This window comes from Scyliorhinus canicula, chromosome 11, assembly GCF_902713615.1.
Source record: "Scyliorhinus canicula chromosome 11, sScyCan1.1, whole genome shotgun sequence".
NCBI lineage: Eukaryota > Metazoa > Chordata > Chondrichthyes > Carcharhiniformes > Scyliorhinidae > Scyliorhinus > Scyliorhinus canicula.
Genome location: NC_052156.1, coordinates 71,230,869 through 71,247,716, shown reverse-complemented (window position 1 = coordinate 71,247,716; position 16,848 = coordinate 71,230,869). Strand labels below are relative to the sequence as shown.

The 16,848-nt window shown below is 42.8% G+C and overlaps 1 protein-coding gene across 3 annotated transcripts in view; it reads left to right on the top strand.

The window, feature by feature from the left end:
• The window catches only part of LOC119973127 (protein NEDD1-like), a 100,045-nt gene extending 93,429 nt beyond the window's left edge, over positions 1–6,616 (top strand). For all 3 annotated transcript variants that reach the window (XM_038810711.1, XM_038810712.1, XM_038810710.1), the window contains 2 exons: positions 3,922–3,988; positions 5,107–6,616. In XM_038810711.1, the coding sequence (XP_038666639.1) occupies positions 3,922–3,988; positions 5,107–5,211 (172 nt within the window). In that variant the 3' untranslated portion in view covers positions 5,212–6,616. The remainder of the gene's footprint in view (positions 1–3,921; positions 3,989–5,106) is intronic.
• The last annotated feature ends 10,232 nt before the right edge of the window (positions 6,617–16,848 follow it).

Genomic DNA, 16,848 nt, shown 5'->3' with positions numbered 1-16,848 from the left:
CTCCACATCGGTCGCTGGTCCTTCCCCTCACCCAGCTCCAAGTTTACCGAATGTGGGGCATGATCAGAGATAGCTATCGCCGAATACTCCGCCCCACCACTCTCGGGATCAACGCCCTGCTAAGCACGCAGAAGTCAATCCGGGGGTACGCCGTATGAACATGGGAGAAAAAGGAGAACTCCCTACTCCCCAGTTCCAAAAATCTCCAAGGGTCCACCCCCCCCCCCCCCCCCCCCCCCCCCCCAAAAATCTGGTCCATAAACACCCTCAGCACCGAGACCGCTGCCGGCCTCCTGCCCGTCCTGGACTTCGAACGATCCAGAGCCAGATCCAGCACCGTGTTAAAGTCCCCACCCATAATCAATCCTCCTGTCTCCAGGTCTGGGATCAGGCCCAGCATACGCCGCATGAAGCCCGCATCGTCCCAGTTGGGGGCGTAGACATTGACCAAGACCACTTGCTCCCCCTGAAGTCTCCCACTCATCATCACATATCGCCCTGCAGAGTCTGCCACCACTTTGGATGCGACGAACGATAGGCTCTTGCCCACCAAGATTGCCACCCCACGGTTCTTTGCATTAAGCCCCGAACGGAACACCTGTCCCACCCAACCTTTTCGGAACCTCACCTGATCCGGAACCCTGAGGTGCATCTCCTGGAGCATAGCCACATCTGCTCCAAGCCCCCTCAAGTGAGCCAACACCCGAGACCGCTTCACTGGACCATTCAGCCCCCTCGCATTCCATGTAACCAACCGAACCCGGGGGGCTGTCCCCTTCCCTCTGCGCCTGTCAGCCATACCCCTTCCTCAACCCACCACGTGCCCAGGGAAATCCCCAGGCCCGCTTCCCACGGTGGCAGACACCCCACCCAATCCCCCCCTCGCCATCCCTTCCCTCACAGTCCCTGCAGCAACAACCCGGCACCCCCCCCCCCCCAACCTCCTCCCCCCCCAAATTAGCGGGAGCTGCCGAACGTGCGGCTTAGCTCCGCATTGCCACCACCGGAAGTCAGAAGGGATTCATTGATGCCCTCATAGTTAAGGATCCTAGGGAATAGTGAACATAGTATGGTAGAATTCAAGATTCAGTTTTAGGGTGAGAAAGTGGAGTCCCACACTAGCGTTCAGGAATTAAACAAAAACCTTTACATAGGAATGAGGACAGATTTGGCCCAAGTAGAGTGGGCAGGAAGTCTAAAAGATAGGACAGCCGATGAGCAGTGGCAGTTGTTTAAGGAGATGCTCAATTCCTTACAACTAAAATATATTCCAGAGAGGTAATAGGGGTAAAAAAAACATTGATGGCTGAACAAGGAGATCAAGGGCAATATAAAGACAAAACTAAAGTTGTACAATTTGGCAAAGACCCTTGACAGGCCAGAAGATTGGGAAACTTTCAAACATAAACAAAGGGATACTAAAAAAGTAATAAAAAGAGCTACAGTAAATTCTGAAAGAAAGCTAGCGCAAAATATCAAAAAGGATATCAAAAGCTTCTATAAGTACATAAAAGGGAAGAGAGTTGCGATGGTTGAATGTTGGAAGACGAAACAGGAGAGTTAATAGAGGGAAACACAGAAATAGCAAAGATGCTAACTCAATATTTTGTCTCGGTTTTCATGGTGGAGGACACTAGTACCATTCCTGTAGGAATGGGTAATTCCGAGGTAATAGAAAAAGAGGAACAGAGAACAATCAACATCAATAGGGAAATGGTACTCAACAAACTATTGAGATTGAGGACAGACAAGTCCCCAGGGCCTGACAGCACAAAAGTTAACAGTGTTAAAGGAAGTGGCGGTGGAGATGATTTATCCATTGATTATGATAGTCCAAAATTCCCTGGGCAAGGGCAAGGTGGATAGGAAAAATGTTAATATAATGCCCTTTGGAAAGAAGAGTCAGCATGGTTGTGTGAAGGGCAAATCATGTTTGCCTAATTTGTTAGAGTTCTTTGAAGATTTAACAAGCAAAGTGGATAATGGGAATGCTATAGTTGTGGTATGAATGGCCTTCCGGAAGGTGTTTGACAAGGTGCCATGCAGACGGTTAGATTACAGGGGTTAGGGATAATTTATCAGCTTGGATAGAAGACTGGCTGACAGATGGAAGGCAGAGTTGGGATAAATGGGTCTTTTTCTGGATGGCAAGTTGTAACTAGTGGGGTGCCAAAGTTGGGGAGCCCCAACTATTTATAATCTATATTAATGACTTTGATACAAGGATAGAAGGTTCTGTAGTCACTTTGCAGGACACACAAAAATAGGTGGGATAGTAAGTTGCAATGAGGAATTAGAAACCTTACAAATGGACGTAGATATGTTAGGAGAGTGGACAAAAATGTGGCAGTTGGAGTTTAACGTAGATAAGTTACGCATTTTGGTCAGATAAATGGGGAAAGATTTGTACTCTGGTGTAAAAGGATCTGGGTGTCCTCATGCACGAGTCACAGAAAACTTTCATGCAGGTAGAGCAGGTAATAAAGAAAGTGAATGGAAAGTTGGCATTTATAGGTAAAGGAATAGAGTATAAAGGAAAGAGTAAGGGAGTGTTGTTAACTATACAAGGCATTGGTGAGACCACACCTAGAGTATTGTGCACAGTTATGGTCCCCTCATTTGAGAAAAAATGTTGTGACATTAGAGGCAATTCAGAGGACGTTTACTAGATTGATTCCAGAGATGAAGAGAAATTGAGCAGTTTAGGCCTGTACTCTCTACAGTTTAGAAGAATGAGGGGAGAGCAAATTGAGGTGTAAGATGATAAAAGGCAGAGATAAAGTAGACGTGGAAAGGGTGGTTCCTCTTGTGGAGTATTCTAGAACGAGAGGTAATAGTCTCAGATAAGGGATAGCAAATTTAAAACCAAGATGGGGCTCCTCCCAAAGGGCTGTAAATCTGAAATTCGCTACTCAAGTGTGGTTGATGCTGGGACAGTGAGTAAATTTAAGGAGGAGTTAGACAGATTTTTAATTGATAATGGGTTGAAGGGTTATGGAGAACGGGCAGGAAGATGGGGTTGAAGTCATGATGAGATCAGCCATGATCGTATTTAACGGTGGAGCAGACTCGAGAGGCTAAATTGCCTACTCCTCCTCATTTTGGTGCTTTAAGAAAGAACTATTCTATCTTATTTCGCCATCCAGATCTTGGTCTGTAGCCCTGTAGGTAACAGAACCACAAGCACAATTCTGGTGTTCTTGATTAATATAGAGATCAGGGATTATAGGGAGTTTTGGATAGAAGACTGGCTGACAGACGAAAGACAGAGTTGGGATAAATGGGTCTTTTTCTGGATGGCAAGATTTAACTAGTGGGGTGCCAAAGGTTTGGTCCTTGAGCCCCAATTATTTATAATCTATATTCATGACCTTGATACAAGGATAGAGGGTTCTATAGTCACTTTGCAGAACACACAAACAACCCCACAACCCAAAGATGTGCAGGCTAGGTGGATTGGCCATGTTAAATTGCTCCTTAATTGGAAAAAATGAATTGGACACTCTATATAAAAATTTTAAAAATAAAAATTAACTATTGTCTACTGCAAAATACCTCTGCCCTCCAGCATGACCTACTTCCAGCTCCCAGACCACAGGGACATGTGCGCTGCCACCTAGTGGTTAGAGGTCATGCATAACATTATGTACCAACTTGCTTTATGCATATATCACACTTCACACAAAATAAAAGTATTTTTGAAAAATTAACTAGTTGTGACCATTTATACCTCACAACTCCTTAGTGGTTTGCTCCACTTGGCACTCTTGCACTTGAGGCTCAAGTGTCAAACATGAGTCCTCTGACTGAACTTTATTTGATAATTAATTTTCCTAAAATTTAGCATCTTCAGAATTTCAATATGAACATTACAGTGCACATGTAATAATTATTTCTTGCATATGATTTATTCTGAATCAGTGATGCGCACCATAAAGAGGTTGTTGGACTGCAGCTGGCCATGATCCATGAATTTCACATTCAACAGGTACATCTCTAACTCTTTATCTTTAAAAGTTATAGTGCTGATGGTATTCTTTCATTTAATTGTGCAGCATGAAACTACTGAAACATTGCATGGGTTTGTTTGCCATTTTTCCATGGTGGGTTGGCAGTCTGATGCTGGAAAGCCAATTAAGATAGTTAAGTATCAATATTCAGTGATTTTTTTTTCCCCCCCGGCAAAAGGCAATTTCGCCAGCAAAAGGAAATTTTACCAGCATCACTCGAGCCCACTGCAGTGTCAGCAGCATGGCAGATCAAAACGTATGTCTCCATGGCGGGAGGTCAGAGCTGCCTGTGATTTGTAATGTGGCATGAAATGGTAAGGTTGATACACTCCCATGTTAGGCATGCCATAGTGTGACGATATCCTGGAGGTTGATAGTGCTGAGACTGAAGCAGTGCCAGTCGCTCTCCTGAAGACCTCCATTATATCCCTGCCACTCCTATTTGCACCTCAACAGGGCTCTCACTGATGACATTGTATCCACTTCCCAGCTCTGGAACCTGCCCTGGAACTGAGTTCTTAATTGCCTGGTTGTCGGATGATCATGCCTGAGGCCTTGCTGCTACGACTGGGATCGGGACTCAAATAGTCCCGAGGTGTAAAAAGATTCAAAGTCAAGAAGATTCGGCCCACATCTCCCAATGTCCTGACTTTGCATGAAGAATAGCAATGTGAATTCCACAAGCATTCATTATTTTCCACTTGGTGTAAATGCTGAATCCAGATAATTTTGTGCCAGAAATGCATGCATTCACTAACTTGCTTTCTAGAGAAACCACACAAAATACTTTCAGAATCTTAGAATCCTTTTCTGAATCTTAGAACATTGTCCGAGAGAGGGAAGTATGTTTGCAGTAAAAATTGGCAATTTCCCCTTAATTATATGACTGATATTAATGTAAAATCTCCACATTTTATTTATTTGACTCTGTTATCAAAGAAATTGGTTATTCCATGGATGAATTTTATTCCGTGAACTACTGAGTGACTATTCATTCAACCAGTTATGATGGAGAAACCACATTTAAGTGAATGAGGAGCCCCTAGAACATTGAGCAATAATTTAATAATGTGGAATATTTGCCTTTTCTTTTCAGATTGCAATTCGTGAAGCTGTACTTAAGCACTTAGTCGGTGAAGAATTGCTGAAGGAATTTGTGACTTTAAAAGAAGAAAATAAAAGGCTGAAAGAATTTCACTGATGTGCATGTGTAACATTGAGGCAATATATGCTCTATTCCATTCATTGTAACCCAAAGCTGTGTTTATATTGCACCATTATATAAATTTGGTTCAAGCTACATCAGTCACTCTCTATCTCTGTTTAAAACCTTTGAATTATTGAAATGGGAGGAATATTCCTCTTTAAATTATAAAACAATACAATGCAGCAATTGAGCTGCAGATTTTTCCATGAGGTGATTTGAGGCATCAGGTTCTGTGAATGATTGGGAGTGACAGCCTAGACCAATTAGAAAGACTACTTTTATATTTGAGTTAGGGTAGCGAGAGTGCTTCCTTCCCTGAAATTGGAAAAACTAACTCCCCCTACTAAAGTTGGCATAATTTCCACTGAAATGTTTGGCTCCATTAGCTCATATGGATGTCTGTGGTTGCAAAGTGGATGCAATTGGTAACTAGATTCATACTAGCAGCGTGCAATGAGCGAGTTCAATTGCAATTTATTTTTCATATCAAGTGTTCCTTTTTTTTGGTATTTGAAAAAAATTATATTTATCTGAACGGTATTGGCCAATGCATGATAAAGTAACCACTGTTCTGTGGAATACCTCCTTCCCATATAATGGGAGTGCAGGGATACGGTATTTTGTGGGTCTGGGCTGTGGAGAATTGCCCTGTTTTGAACTTGGAAATTTTCTGAAAATGACTGCTGAAGCGAACAATGAGTCTGTCATTGTGTCTCGCCAATTGAAAATCTGTTTGAATTTCTCCAAGTGGCAGTGAGGCTGTTTGTACTAATGCACAGTGTTAACAGCCATGAGAAAGCAAATGATTATTTGTAAACTGTAGTTGCGGGAGATGAGGGGTGAGGTTGTCGGCACTTGGCAAGAGTTTGCAAGGACTTGCATCCTTTGCAAGAGCTGGCTTTCTTCAAAGCATGTGGTTTAAGAATTGAATCTCAATTCCAGCTATGTTTTTCTTTCATTCAGTTTGTTATGCAGTTATATCTGGTAGTTTCCTTTTGCCTGTTTCTATTGGAGTAAGGGTATTCAACCTTATTTTACTCTTGGACCCTTAATAGATCTCATCAGCTATCTGGTTGTCTGCATTTGTGGTATTGCAATTTCTGTTGTATTAGCCATAAACTAACCCCGTGTTCTCACTATCTGAACAACACATGTGGTTACTCATTGATGGGTCATGATTGATGAATCGATTTGACTTCCTTTGACGAGAAACCTTTTCAAAAAGAATCTAAATAGTTTGGGGTTGACTTTCAATACTGAGCTTACTGTTTTCCCTATGATAGCTTTCATTGCCTTTATGTATAATTTATGAATCCTCCCAAGATTGTTCAGTAATTGAAGATAAATAATGAATAAGGCCAATATATGTAGAATTTTTAAATAGTTCATATTTTTTTTTCACTGTTTTGTATAATCAGAAATGTTCAAATGAAAGAATTTGGATGGGTGATTAAAATGAAAATGTCTGTATTCTTTGCACTTTCACGTTGACCATTCTCTTTTTAAATGTTGCCATATCCATGAAAGTGCAATGACATCTTCTGAAGATGTTGCTTTCTGCCACAACAGTCCCTTTGGTATTTTGCTCAAGTGGTGGGATTGGGCAGGAAAGAAAAATACATCACAACTGCCGCAAATCCTTTCCATATATGTGCATTTCCACGAAAAGAGCTGGATGGTAGTCAGGAGTTTAATCTGTTTAGTCCTCAATGGCTCAAGATAATTTGAGACCACTTATCATGGCTTTTAGCTTTATCAAATGTTTGGGGTTAGCAGTGATGCACTGCATGACTTCATGGGCATTTGGGGTCTTCTAATATCAGTGGACATCATTGAAAGTTGAATCCTTGCCCACTTTTGTGACTTGTGATCAAAGTAGGAAGCAAAATAACCTCTTAAAACATCGAAAAATAAGAGGAGGTTGATGTACCTTTCATAAAACTGAAGAACTAAATGCATTCTAGAAGGATTGTACTGTTGCTCAAATTGGGGAGTTCCTAAAATCTCAGATTTCAAACGTTCAAAGAATCTTTTCAGGAACATTAAGTACTTTGGAAAAAAAAGATGCTTGTTTTCTTCTGATTTATTGCGCACTACACAAGTCTACATTCTAAATCTATGGAGCAGACTTGATTTAATGTTGTACATCAGAAGCAGAATATGAAAGAAATTAGAATTTGTGTTTTTGCGTATTAATTGGTCTGGGATGTGGGGAACATACAGTGGATGTGGAGCGCGGAGAATCTGGAATGTGATTTTGCGGTGGCAGCACCTTGGAGAAGAGCAAATGATGGTTGACACACCTTGAGGATAATGGAATATGGGTACTGGTGATGAAGAGGAAGCCTGGGAGAAGTTAGGAGGAGTGATGGTAGATCTACTATTGAAGCACTCATTAGAAATGGCACTCATTAGAGTGCTCTAGAAGCACTCATTAGAAATGGCAAATGAAAGCTCCGAAGAGAAAGATGGTACATTAGAAGATGGAAGACCGAGGCAATGAGATATTAAGACATGGGGTGAAACTATGGGCTTGGGACTGAGAATGGCCAGTCCCAGGATCACAGCATTATGACAGGCCAGAAATAGGAGAAATGCTGTACCAGAACACAGCCAAGTTGGTTTGGGTAACGGGTTGTGTCTGTCGGAGAATGCAAAGAATGGAGATGAACTGTAATTGTGTAGTGTAAATGGTATGTAATTGTCTAAGGTCATTAGAAGCACCTATTTTCATTGGAACAAATTCCAGAATTCCCCTTATTTTCCAGCATGTAATTATCTAATTTGAACTCTGGTGCTGAACCCCATCAAAAAAAGTTCAACCTTTGATTAACAATACCAGTCCTGCTAAGTCTGTATTAAAAAAAAAACTCCATTCCTTTTGTGTGTGGCCTGCCGCTGTGCTCTCCAACTCGCCTTTCGCCTCAAGGTCTATCAGGAATTATTATTGTTTGTTTGTTCATTAGCTGGTACGGCAGAGTCAAAGGCTGGTTTAAATTGGAGAGATAGCTTGTCTGAGAAGTCTGGTATGCAATGAAGCACTGGGTGGGAGCACGCTTTATTATTAATGCATGCACATGGCATGTGGAGAATGATCTGCTCCACCTATCGCTGCTTTCTGAAGATGTGACAACCCACAGAGCCACATTTCCTTTGTGCCTGATTCTGCTCTATGCAGCCCAAGCTGCAAGACAACAACTGGTTGGCTGGCAACTCACCCAATGACAGTGCAGGGAGAGGAGAGTTCTGGAAGTGGAAGATGGTGGAGATAATGAGCCATTATTTGAGGAGTTGAGTTTATCCAACTCTGTGAAATAGTGAGTACTTTCTGGGGGACTGTGAACTTTGGGTGCAATTATTTATTTGAAGCAGTTTGACTTGTCATTTCAAAAGATATGTGAGAATCTACAGAATCAGCTGTGCTCGGGAGCACAGCTATGAGTGCGAGTGGTTCGAAGAAAAATAGCAATTTGGGAAAGGTGGTTAGTGAGAGGCGATGAAACTGGAGAGGCTATGAGCAGGATGGAAGCTAAGAGTTGGAGGGGATTTTTAGGCCAATTGGGTTGAAGGCAACCAGAAGGTTTTTATCATTTAAAGAAAAAAATACAGTTCAGGAATGTAACTCCACCCCCTTATTACCTGTAAGTGATTTTGTTTGTTTAGCACATACTTTTTTTTAGGAACACGTGAGAGATGGCTGCATTTCGAGCATTTTTACACTGTTTAAGAAGAACATGATGAAAATAGTGATGTTCACTTCAGATGATACTTCTGTCATGCTAGGGAAAAATAATGGGTGGGATTCTCCGCTAGCTGATGCCTAAATCTGCAAAAGCGATTGGGCAGACAATAGGTTCTGATGCCAAAATCGTGGCAGGCGTGGATTTCACGCCAAATCACAATTCTCCGTCACCTCAACAGCGGCAGCAATGCAGTCCAGAACACACATACAATAAACACTGTTTGCATATTATTAGCAGGCCTGGCCCAGTATTCTCCGCCTCCGAAGGGCTGAGTTTCCGATGACGTGATTCTATTGTGCTTTTAAATATCGTGAAACTAGCATGGCTCAAGGACAGAGAGGGGGTACAGAAAGTGTCCGACATCATCACAGTTTGCTGACAGTTGTGCTGCTGGCCGGGAGACTTCTGCCAGGGGGGGGGGGGGCAGAGTAGCAGGTGGTGATCAGGAGGTGGGCTGTGGGATCAGGGTGGACGGGCACGAAACATCATTGCCGATACCGGAAATGCAGCCATGTAGCTGTGCATGCCGCTGACTGCCCACTATGAACTTAGGACCATGGGTCATATGGGAGTCCCCCAGGACCCCTGAGGTGCTCTCTGGCCCAGCCCACCCATCAGCTGTATGGGCGCGCTCTGGCACAACCCTACTGGCGATGTGTCAATGGTGACGCTCTGTAGCTCAATAGTGCAAGATATGGATCAGATTGGCTGTCCATTGCTTTCTTCAACAATTGCTTGACAATATGCACACCTTTCCCAGCTTTGCCATTGGCTTGTGGGTACAACGGACTTGACGTGATGTGATTGAAATCATACATGACTTCGAAGTGTTAGAACATAGAACAGTACAGCACAGAACAGGCCCTTCGGCCCTCGATGTTGTGCCGAGCAATGATCACCCTACTTAAACCCACGTAACCCGTATACCCGTAACCCAACAATCCCCCCATTAACCTTACACTACGGGCAATTTAGCATGGCCAATCCACCTAACCCGCACATCTTTGGACTGTGGGAGGAAACCAGAGCACCCGGAGGAAACCCACGCACACACAGGGAGGACGTGCAGACTCCACACAGACAGTGACCCAGCCGGGAATCGAACCTGGGACCCTGGAGCTGTGAAGCATTGATGCTAACCACCATGCTACAGTGAGGCCCCCACTGCCACACTTTACAGCTAAAACAAGGACCGTTGTCACTCACACCAAGTTGAGGAATTCCGGGTCGAGCAAAAATTGATTTGATATGCAGTATTACAATGCTTGCTGTTATGCTTGACAGTAGAGCCATTTCGGGATAGTTTGAATAATAGTCTATGATAATTAAATAATCTTTCCCTCGTGGGTGAAAGAGATCCATAGCTACTTTCTGATATGGTGCCGTAGGTAAACCATATATTTCATAGGTTCTCTTTGCTATCTTGCATGTGTCACAACAACTGACCTTCCTGTCAGTATCCTCATTTATGCCTGGCCAGGAAACAGAGTCATGAGCTCTCTGTTTACATTTCTCAAATCCAACATGTCCTTCATGTATCCTCTTAAGTAGCAAAGAGATTGAGGTATAACTATAGTTTTCAAACTCCATTAATGATACTGAGTTTAGATCTTATATTGTAGAACTCCATACATAATCTATGGGCCAGTGTGAGTTGATGTTCTTCTTCACCTCTTGAAGAGTTTAATTCTTCGTGGTCTCCTCTTGGATCTCACATAGTTTTGTACCTGATACTGATAGTGGTGTAGAAATAAGATTGACATGCAGATCTTCACCTTCAGCAAATTTACTACTAATTTTATAACGGCGCTCTCGATCATGCATATGCTAAGAACAAATATTTGCCTGGCGTGTAGATGAGATTGAAGTCATAGCATTGTAACTTCTTCAACCTTTGAATGCGCAGAAACATTTGGTTGAGATTCATCATGTTAACCAAACGACGGTGATCTGTCTCAACTGTGAAAGTTGGAAGACCATATACATTGACATGGAATTTCTCCAAGCCTACAACTAAACCAAGGCATTCTTTTTCGATTTGAGCGTACCTCTCCTCTGTTTTAATGGATCATGATGCATATGCGTCTGGTTTCCAATCTGCATGCTCGAGTTGCTGAAGAACTGCTCATAGACCATCTTTCAACGCATCTGTTGACACTTTAACCTGCTTACATGGGTCAAAAAATGTGAGAACCGGCATGGTGGTTAGTGAAGTCTTGAGCTTCTTCCACTCTTGCTCATGTTGCTCAGTTTAAGTGAAATCCGTTGTTTTCTGCAGGAAATCACATAGATCGGTTTAAGTGGTTGGTGCAGACTCGATGGGCTGACTGGCCTCCTGCACTGTATGTTCTATATGTTATGTTTTCGCTGACAGGTTTTGTATGAAATTCCCTATAAATTGATCATACCCATCACTCTACAGATGGATTTCTTGTGTGATTTTGGTATGCTGAGAATTGCTTGGATTTTTGTCCTTGTCAGGTTCAATGCCATGTGATAGAACATAGAACAGTACAGCACAGAACAGGCCCTTCGGCCCTCGATGTTGTGCCGAGCAATGATCACCCTACTCAAACCCACGTATCCACCCTATACCCGTAGCATGGCCAATCCACCTAACCCGCACATCTTTGGACTGTGGGAGGAAACCGGAGCACCCGGAGGAAACCCACGCACACACGGGGAGGACGTGCAGACTCCACACAGACAATGACCCAGCCGGGAATCGAACCTGGGACCCTGGAGCTGTGAAGCATTTATGCTAACCACCATGCTACCGAGAGCTTGTCACCTAGGAATCTGGCCTCAAGTTACTCCAAATTGGCACTTTTGCTTGTTCAGCTTCAGCCCATTTCTCCTGACGCTCGTGAGAACTTTAAGTAACCTCGTATTGTGCTCTTCTATGGTTGAGCCCCAATTGATGATATCATCCACATACATACATACACCTTCAATGCCTTTGATTGTGCTCCATGGCACAGTGAAAAATTTCTGATGCTGAAATTATGCCAAACTGTATTTTCAGAAAGCAGTAGCGTCCAAATGTCATATTAAAAGTGCAGTATTTTATACTTTGTTCCTCCGGCTTTAGCTGCCAGAAACCTTGAGATGCATCAAGTTTTGTAAAGAATTGTGCACCAGCCATCTTAGATGTGATTTCCTCACATTTTGGTATTTGGTAGTATTTTCTTTTGAAACTCTTGTTAAGATCTTTGGGATCCATACGTATGCGAATATCACCATTCTTTTTCTTAACACATACCAAGGGATTTACGCAATTGGTACGTTCTTCTGTCTTTCTGATTACTTTTAATTTTGTCATTCTGTCTAGCTCCTTTTTGAGACAATCCTGAAGAGGTGCAGGTACTCTTCTGCATGCCTGTAGCACAGGTATTGTATCCTGCTTGAGTTTTATCTTGTAGGTGAACAATTGTGTACCAAAACCTGTGAACACATCACTGAAATCGTAGTCAATTTGCTCAAATCGTTGGAGTACTGTTCCAATCCTGTGTGGATGTTGTATACCAACTGCATTAGATTTAATTCTTCACAGGACTGATCATCTAATAATGAATCCAAGCCGTTGGATGCAATACAGAATGGGATTGAATAAACTGTTTTCTTTGCCATTACACTACAGTCACAAGCACCATAACATTTAATGCTTGAACCATTATAATCTGAGCCATTTTTGTGATTTATTCTGAACTTTTAGATATTTTTAAATCAGTTATACTGATTAAATTGGCTTTGGCACCAATGTATAACTTCAATTCGACCACTGTGCCGTTCACTACAAGTGGTAGTAGCCATTTGTCCTCATCAACCATATTTATTTCAAATGAAGCATCAGTTTGCATGTTCTTAAGTGTTGGAGAACTTTTTGATGTCTCTAAAAAATTATTATTCTCTGTTATTACTCCACAAACAATGCTGTTTTGTCACTGGAGACTGTGTCTTCCACTGTGCTGACTGATCTGGGGTTGAGCTTAGAGTAACAGTTCTGAGCAAAGTGATTTTTTTTTCCTTTGCAACTGGACCAAAACTTGCCAAACGCTGGACACTGCCTTAATTTGTGCTTTAACCATATCTTTTACACAGAAATACTTCGTCCTGACCTTTAACCTCTTTGTTGGTGTGCAAGGAACTGCAGGTGCTTCCCTGCCTTTTTTTTGGAAGTTTTCCACCTTTTTGGAAAAAGGGCGGCATCGGAGTGCGTTCCTCCAAGAAGATGCTGCCATTACTGAGAATGCTGTGCTGCTAGCTCGTGAGGCTGACAAATCTTAACTGTTTGTTCCGAGGACAGCTCCGATTCCCTCTGCAACTGTTCCCTGAGCTTATTTTCATTGACACCAGACACAATTTGGTCCCGAATCATCATAGAATTTGCAGTGCGGAAGGAGGCCATTCGGCCCATTGAGTCTGCACCGGTCCTTGGAAAGAGCACCCTACTTAGGCCCACAGCTCCACCCTATCCCCGTAACCCCAACTAACCTTTTTGGACATTGAGGGCAATTTAGCATGGCCAATCCACCTAACCTGCACACCTTGGACTGTGGGAGGAAACCGGAGCTCCCGGAGGAAACCCATGCACACATGGCTAGAACGTGCAGACACCGCACAGACAGTGGCCCAAGCCGGGAATCGAACATGGGACTCTGGAGCTGTGAAGCAATGGTGCTAACCACTGTGCTACCATGCTGCCCAAGAATCATGGAAGTTTCCACCGCAGAAAAATTACAGGTTTTAGCTTTTAACTTTAAATCAGTGATGAAATTATCTATGGATTCTACGGTCTTCTCTAAACGTGATCTAAACACATAGCGTTCATAAATTTAATTCATTCTGGGGGTGCAATGTTCATCAAATCTTTGAATTATTCCCTTAAAATTTTTACTATCTTCGTTTCCAAATTTAAACGTATTAAACACAGCAATTCTTTGGGCCAAGTCACTGTTGGGAGCATTGCTACCTTACGCAAATCTCATTGATCTCCTGAATTCACTGCAGTAAGAAACAGATTAAATTGTTGTTTAAACACACACCAGTTGCTGTCCACATTATCATGAAATCTGAGACTCATTGGTGGCTTCAATGACTCCATATAGTTCATTCTTGAAGCCTACAAAATATTCAAATCTCTGTGGACATCATGGCATGCTTCACTCGATGATGTGATAGTTTTTTTTCAGTGTTTAATACCATCTAGTCCTGGTAGCATGTTATGTTCTTGTTGGATGGCCTGATTTAGCTACAAGAACATTTGTAGCTAAAGCTATAAACAGTGTATTAACATTAACTGTGGGTCATATAATATATATATACACATAAAGAACAGATGAATAATGGTATGACCATGCACAAACAATCTCTCTCCCAACTCTCTCACCAGTCTGAGGTCACCTGACTCTTAACATTCACTTATATACTAATGAGACTCCTAGTGGTCAGTCAGAACACAACCATGACATCACTCAAGCTACACTTACCCGCCTGTTCACCATAGCCCTTAATTCCTTTACTGTTCAAAAATCTATCACTTTGCCTTAAAAACATTTAACGAGCTAGCCTCAACTGCTTCACTGGGCAGGGAATGCCACAGATTCACATCCCTTTGGGTGAAGAGATTCCTCCTCGACTCCGTCCTAAATCTGCTCCCCCTTTTTTTGAGGCCACGCCCCCTAGTTCAGGTTTCATCCGCCAGTGGAAACAAACTCCCTGCTTTCTTATCTATTTGCTTCATAATTTTATATGTTTTCTATAAAAGATCTGCCTCATTCTTCTAAATTCCAATGAGTATAGCCCCAGTCTATTTAATCTCTCATAAAATAATCCTCTCAACTCTAGACTCAACCTAGTGAATCGCCTCTGCACCCACTCCAGTGCCAGTACCTCCTTCCTCAAGTAAGGAGACCAAAACTGTACACCGTACTCCAGGTGTAGCTTCACTAACATCCTATAGAGCTGCAACATAACCTGGCTGTTTTTAAACTCTATTCCCCTAGCAATGAAGGACAAAATTCCATTTGACGCCTTAATTGTCTGCTGCACCTGCAAACCGATGTTTGGCGACACATACACAAGGACACCCAGGTCCCTCTGCACAGCAACATGCTGCAATTTTTCACCATTTAAATAATAGTCCATTTTGCTGTTATTCCTACCAAAATGGATGACCTCACATTGATTAACATTGTACTCCATATGTCAGACTCTTTCCCATGCATGTAAACGATCTATATCCCTCTGCAGACTTTCAGTCCTCTGCACAATTTACTCTACCACTCAGCTTGGTGTCATCTGCAAACTTTGACACATTACGCATTGTTTCCAACTCCAAATCATCTTTGTAAATTGTAAACATTTGCGGTCCCAAAACTAATCCCTTGATATTTTTTCATTTTGGTGTCTGTTAAGGAATTGATTGAGCTTCTTCACAACTTGCTACAGTGAGGTTTTAAACTTGGCTTTTCTCAGCCGAGTGGTGGCACGCTTCGGGGAGTGGGGGGAGTTGGGGGGGGGGGCAGCCAGTGGGAGAGTGGAATTGCCATGACCCTTCGATTCATTCCCACTGCCAGGGTGGTTTCTCAGGAACGATCCGGTAATATGATCAGCCCAGTGCTTGGAGGCAAGCAGCAAATTAAGATGATTAGGAGCTATTTTGCAGCCTTGCCAGCATTTTACAATCCGTAAAACAGCCCCTGCCATTTGCAGATGTCACCACTCAATGGAGGCAACAAGCTGGGGTAGCCAGCTTAGTAAGAGGCTCCTTGCTGCAATCACAGAGCCTTGGGCACAAAAGTCTAAAGTTGCAGCCAAAATGATTTTTTGAGAGGGGTTTCACATTCCTTCCAAGGGACTTAACGGCTTTGCACCTCATAATATTTGATTTGCATCCACATTTCTGAAGCCACCTTCATTTTTTGGCAACCTCGCAGTGGGCTACTGAGGCTCCAGAGTTGTTGGCCCTCTGGGCTTGCAGCATCATGGGCCCATCCGCCATCCTTAAAGACAAATCCATATCTCATTCTCTAGATTTCTGGTTTATCACTATCGTCTCTGTATTACCATGCCAGGACAAAGTGGAAAGATTGTGCATTACAATGAAAGGGCGAGCTGAATTGTCTCTTTCGCACTTGACAATATGATTAATAATATCTCTGGCATGCACAGGTTTGACTGCATAACTCTGGATGTACCCTACATTATAGACATGTATGTATTGTGAATTAATTACAATGAAAATCTAAAAGTTTTATCCCAATGTCTCTTGCATGAAGTTTTAAGTGTGGTAACTGTTGTGCTAATCTAGGGTTATCCAAGAAAGCTATAATTTAGAAATTGGGAAATAGCTTATTTTCATTGTGTTGCACATCAAATTGGCAAAGCCTGAATTCCACTTCCTATTCTAACATTCAATCTATGAAAAGTTGTTGTAATTTTATACAACATTTGGTATCATTTGGAGATTTGAGCATGCTAATACTTTATTTTTTTTTTTTTTTAAATAATTTTTATTGAAATTTTTCGATACAAACATTTACCCCTACTACATTTTAAATTATAACACAACAAATCCCCCCTGGAAAATCCTCCCCACGCCCTCCCCCGCGCGCACCCCCCCCACCCTCCCCCCCCCCCCCCCCCCCCCCCCGCGCTACCAGTCTAGCAACCAAACCGTTTTTCCCTTTCTGCCGATGGCCTCGGGCAGTCATTGCCCGCGACCCCCCGCTGACGTGCTCCCTTCGGTGCTATCCCCCCCCCCCCCCCCTTCCCCCCCCCCCCCCCCCCTTTCTCCCCGGGTTGCTGCTGTTTCGGCCTCCAGTTCCTATCTCTGATCCAGAAAGTCAAGGAAGGGCTGCCACTGCCGGAAGAACCCCCGTACCGA